Source organism: Bufo bufo, chromosome 2 (genome assembly GCF_905171765.1).
Source record: "Bufo bufo chromosome 2, aBufBuf1.1, whole genome shotgun sequence".
NCBI lineage: Eukaryota > Metazoa > Chordata > Amphibia > Anura > Bufonidae > Bufo > Bufo bufo.
The window spans coordinates 312,019,531-312,025,530 of record NC_053390.1 but is presented as its reverse complement, the minus strand read 5'-3'; the positions used below and the strand labels follow the sequence as shown (position 1 = coordinate 312,025,530).

The 6,000-nt window shown below is 43.5% G+C and overlaps 1 protein-coding gene across 1 annotated transcript in view; it reads right to left on the bottom strand.

Annotated features, from left to right (window-relative positions):
• Window positions 1-290: 290 nt before the first annotated feature.
• The window catches only part of AUH (AU RNA binding methylglutaconyl-CoA hydratase), a 295,545-nt gene continuing 289,835 nt past the window's right edge, over window positions 291-6,000 (bottom strand). The window contains exon 10 of the mRNA XM_040416942.1: window positions 291-831. Within this exon, the coding sequence (XP_040272876.1) occupies window positions 754-831 (78 nt within the window). The 3' untranslated portion in view covers window positions 291-753. The remainder of the gene's footprint in view (window positions 832-6,000) is intronic.

The window sequence follows — 6,000 nt, the reverse complement described above, 5'->3', positions numbered from 1 at the left end:
TGGGATGTTCTCCTAGTAATGCCATCCACATTTAGGCATTGCTGTGCTGGTGTGGATCAATATACGTATATATGAGGGCCCAGGGGCCAAAGTTTTGCAAATGCAGCTTTCTATGCAAAAGCATTTCCATGTCTTATATTACCACAAGAAAACAAGACACACACAAGTTACTAAGACTTCTAAGGTAATGTGTGGCTCACCTTCATACAATACACACTACACATTGTTTTTGCTAACTGGACATTTTCAATCAGCTATATTGTATATAATACACAACTCCGCACTTTCCAGTATAATGGTTTTATTGGTTCTTACATCCCAATTGTGCATTTTATTGAAATGCATTGTCGGTGATAATATGATTTATCATTTCTATGGCTTTATTTTACATTACTTTGACATTCAATGTATACAGAGTTCTACTTACAATGCGGCTAAAGCAAAAAAAACAAAAACAAAGGGCTTGCCATTGTGCGTAGCTCCGAAACGTACTAGTGTTTGCTGTTGAAGTCCCTAATATTTCAAGTAACTTAGAACAGGCAAATGAGTGACAGTGCATGTAGGCACAGGCTCTGTCAGAGACTATCAAAATGATCTGAGACACATACTTCAAACAGGTACATGTATGGGCATATTCCAGATGCCGTAATGTTTTCAATATTGACTTCAATTTCCATGGCTGTGAAATTCCACGTACTGATTCAAGGAACGTAAAGAAGGTCCCCGTCTCCAGAAAGACACTGCCGTGCTTCCTTATTCTCCTTTGTAACGTGGAGGCCTTTTTTCCTTAAATGCTAATAAGCCTTCAAGCCTATCCTTTGTTGGGATAACCTGTAAAAAGCGCAAAAAAATAAATGAACACAATATGAACATTAAAGGGACAAAAAAAATGTTAATGTAATTTAATATATATGCTCCCTATCCATAACAAATCAATGATAAACAAGCTAATCGTTATTAGACAGACTGGTGCAAAGTGAAAGAATCGTTCCTCCCCCCCTTAAGTTCTAATGATTATTAACAGCACAAACCCTGATTACACAAGGAGACATGTTGCCGATAATGTGTGAACTTAGCTTAAAGGCTGTATTAGGGCTCTAATAGAGGGATTGTGCAGTCTGGACTACAGAAGCACACAGCATTATCATGATTGATAATGCTGTGTGCCTCTGCCTTACCTTTATGTAACGGAATCATACTGACAGCTTTATGTCACTATGATTCTGTTCCAGAAAGGTCCCGCAGAGGCACACAGCATTATCAATCATGATAATGCTGTGCGCTTCTGTAAGTCCAGAACACATGATCCCTCTCTCACATGGAGCGTGATTCCCACAAGTGACACGCTCATGTGAAAGACTCCTTACACAGCCCAATGTGGCAGACAACTGTCAGGAGTGAACGCTTCCCTCCCGGCAATTGCCTGCTTGCTAGCGGGGAAGACAGCTACTATTACATACAGCGAGTTCCTCCGCAGCATGGGAGGAGTGGTTGCTATGCCATCGCTCATCCCCATGCTGTAAAGTGGTTTGCCAGCATCAGGTCGTTAATAGACACCATAATCTGCCACCTGCAAACGATTGCTTTTTAACAAAAGATCTGGATAGCCCGATGATCGAGCATTTGTTTATTCATTGGGCAACCGGCAGCAGTATTACACTGCAAGTTGATCTGCCGAAAAATCAGGCAGTGTAATACAGGCTTTAGCTGACAAACAAGTATTTGCTCGTTAATCAGCTGATTGGTGGCAAGATTATGCAGAGTAACTGGCCCAAAAATTGCTCAGTCCAATAGGGGCTTTACTATCTGGCATCTGCAGCAGGCTACAGATTCTGAAAATCATATCTAACCATATGATCATTGTACAATATGGGTTCAAACTACTCCCTAACTTCCCTTTAGTGGTATTGCTCTAACAGGAAAAGTATATTTGGGATTTGTGCAGGCCAACTCTCAGGCATTGAGAGACAATGCTGTATGCCAAGCAGTAAAGTTGCAGAGCAACCACATGATGCCCTGAAAGATTTATGTGCACGACATGTGCATGATACCTGCTAGGTGTCAGATGGTGCCTTGGAAACTGTCCCACCCAGAATCTCTCCATGGCCAATGTCACATCATCCAGTCAGAGTGTTCTGCACAAATCCTTTAAAGGGCTTTCAAGCTCCTGATATTAAGGACCTATCCTCAGGATCAATAATTAATACCCCCACCAATCAGCTTTTCCCTGTAGCCTCTGGTGCTGGAACAAGCACTTTAAATGGAACAGCTCATCTCTCACTAAAGTGAATGTAAACTGGCATGGCCATTACACTTTGAACAGAGCTGTGCTTCCTGCAGAATTTAAAGTGCTAGGGAAGAGCTGATTTGTGCAGAGTGGGGTGTCAGACCTCCCCACAAACACACCATTCGGTTATTAATAACCTATCCTGATGATTGGTTATCATTATCAGGAGGCTGGAAAACCCTTTAAAGAGCATCTGCCAGGATGATCAACCCTATTAAACATGGCATAAAGCCTGGTAGGGTTGGTTATGCTGATAAAAACAACACCATGGTTATGATCTGTTTCCTTAGAAATGTGCTTTTTATTCATATGCAAATGAGCTTACTGGAGCAGAGCTCTCAAAGCATCTTTTCAGCTTTAGTCCCTCTCCCTGGATCAACATGGCAAGACATCTTATGTAGTCCAGTCTTCTTGCACCTGTACCATGTGTCCCACTCTCGGCGCTTGCTCATTGGATCCCCTGCTGCGCTCCAAGCAGTGCAGATTCCAACTGTGCAAGCACCGAGACCTGTCATCTTGTGCCTGCTCTCTATCTATAGGTCTTGGTGGTCCGTGCTGCTTGGAGCGCAGCAGGAGATCCAATGAGCAAATGCCAAGACCGGGAGACACGGCACAGGTGCAAGAAGACTGGGCTACATAAGATGTCTTGCCATGTTGATCCAGGGGAAGGGAGCTAGATGAGATGTTTAGCCCTGTCAATCCAGGAGAAGAGGGGAGGGACTAAAGCTGAAGGGGTGTAACAAACTGGTGCTCTGATGGTTTTGGCCAGCCATCAGTGCACCTTTAAGGTCATTTACATATGGATAAAAATGTAGCAGGAGAATAATCAACCTGGTGTAAAGTAGAACTGGCTTAGTTGCCCATAGCAACCAATTAGATTCCACTGTAATTTTCTAAAGGAGCTGTCAAAAATGAAAGGTGCAATCTGATTAGTTACTATGGGCAACTAAGCCAGTTCTACTTCACACCAGTTTGATAAATGACCCCTGTAGTTTTATGAGCAAACAGATAGGCATAATCAGCATATCATTTTTATCAGCATAATCAGCCCTACCAGGCTGTATGCCTGGTTTAATAGGGTTGATCATGCTGACAGATGCTCTTTAAGTATTATATAATGTAAGTAGACTCACCAGATGAACAGAGTAAGTGTATCAACAATGGCCAGTCTACGCAAGAGGGAAGACAGTTGTGCCAAGACCGTCATTAGATCTACATGTGCTCTATGCCATATAAAGACTGAGGGGGAGATTTACCAAACTGGTGTAAAGTAGAACAGGCCTAGTTGCCCATAGCAACCAAACAGATTCTACATTTCATTTCCAAAGGAGCTCTGAAAAATGAAAGGTGAAATCTGATTGGTTGCTATGGGAAACTAAGCAAGTTTTCCTTTACACTAGTTTGATAAATGACCCCTAAGAGACTTAGATTGCTGTCTAAAGAAGATACCAGTGCTCCAGACATAAAAAAAAATGAGCAGGAGCCATTGGCTCCTAAACTAAAAGATTTAGGAGCCAAATTACATTTTTTAGTCGCCAAATTTAAAATGCATATAATTAAAAAAAAGGACTTTGAGAAGATGAGACGCAGGTGACAGTAGTGAGCCAGCACTACATATAGGAGAAAACAGCACCACATACCTCTCACATCCAGGGACATCTTCTGGGGGACAAGGTGACTAAAAATGGCGAATTGCGTGGTTTAGAGTTTTTTTTTCTGTTACGGCCTTCACCGAGCGGAAATATTTTTTAATATTTTAATAGCTCACACTTTTTGGGACGTGGCGATATGTAATATGTTTATTCTTTATTGTTTGTAAATTTTTTATGTAAAACTGGGAAGGGGGCCATTTAAACTTTTAGTAATTTGGTGTTTTTTTAAACTTTTTATTTAATAACCATTTCTTCCCTTAGGGACTAGAACCTGGATCTTTTCATCCCTTGTGCTATTCACCCTGATAGAGCTCTATCAGGGTGAATAGGAGCTCACACATCTCCATGCTGCCCTGTGCTCTGTGCACACAGCAGCAGGGAGCTGAACATGGCAGCCAGGGCTTCAGTAGCGTCCTGGCTGCCATGGTAACGATCTGAGCCCCAGCAGTGTAATCTGCCACTGCCACCAATGAAGGGGATGGGACCCTGTGGGGGAACTTGTGGCCAGTGATAATGTGGGGGGGAGAGACTTTGGGGGGGCGCACTGCACCACCAATGAATGTAATTAAAGAGGACCTTTCGTGGGTCCAAAGAATATGAAGTAGCAGGCTGCATAGAGCGGCGCCCAGGGATCTAAGTGCACTCACTATTATCCTGGGCGCCGCTCCGTTCGCCCGCTGTGGCCCCCGGTATTTTCAACATTCAGAACAAGGAGGAGGAGACGCCAGTGTCTCTCCATCTCCATGACAGCAGCGCTGTCCAATCAGAGCTCAGAGCCAGGGAGAGAAAAAAAACTCCCTCGCTCTGAGCTCTGATTGGACAGCGCTGCTGTCATGGAGACGGAGAGACACTGGCGCCTCCTCCTCCTTGCTCTGAATGTTGAAAATACCGGGGGCCACAGCGGGCGAACGGAGCGCCGCCCAGGAATAATAGCAAGTGCACTTAGATCCCTGGGCGCCGCTCTATGCAGCCTGCTGATAAGTTCATATTCTTTGGACCCATGAAAGGTCCTCTTTAACTCCTTCATACAATTGTCTGCAGCGGTATCACAGACCCGGCAGCCGGCCTCAATAACAGGGCATGCGATCTGTGGCACCTGAGGGGTTAATTGCCGCGGATCGCATGCCCTGTTATTGAGGCCGGGTGCCGGGTCTGTGATACCGCTGCCTATACTTATGTTTTACATTCATTGGTGGCGCAGTGGCGACAGCTCCTCCCCTCCTCCTCCCCATTGGTGGTAGTGGCGGCCACGTCACAGTGGAGAGGGAGGGACTCCTTCCTTCTCCACTGTGCTACTGAACAGAACGTAGGCTGCGCAGGAGCGCGGCGGTACAGTCGCAAATGGCAACAAGACTAAAAAGTCTTGTCGCCATCTGCAAATTTTAAGTCGCATTGGCGACCATTTTGGTCGCCATCTGGAGCCCTGCCAGTAACTGCTCTGTAATTTTACTAAATGTCCCTCATTGACAGAAATGCTACAGAAACAAACTGATTATCACCTTTTCACGTGTCCATCAAAATTAGGTACACAAAATAGAAGGGGCATATGTATTTACTATCTTCTCTCTAAACCCAGTATGTAACTTTATTTTTAATATAAGATATATATACAAGATTTATCTAGGACTGTCACATACAAAGCCATATTAATGTACATATCCAAAACTGTCACCAAAGAAGACGGACACATAAATCTGTGTGTTCCACACTTTCGTCAAAAGCAAGATCTTTAATAATGTAACTGTCTCGGAATACCACTTTGAGTGACTGCTGACAAAGCGACAAGCAGCAAAAAAACTAAATAAAATGCCACTCGTGATAAATTCGCACACATTTTAATTCTGTAAACAACAGCAATGCATATGGTGTGGAGCTTGAAATGAATGCTCAAATTAAAGCGCGGCCGTTTAGGAATCCTAAATTTAGCTTTAACTTGCATAAACACCATTTGCTGATTTTTGTGTGGGAGGTTTCACATTATAAAAACAATAACTCCTTTCTGGAGAAGAAATAAACAATACAGAAAATAGACAACAAATAAAACAATGAAGAACGCGCCTG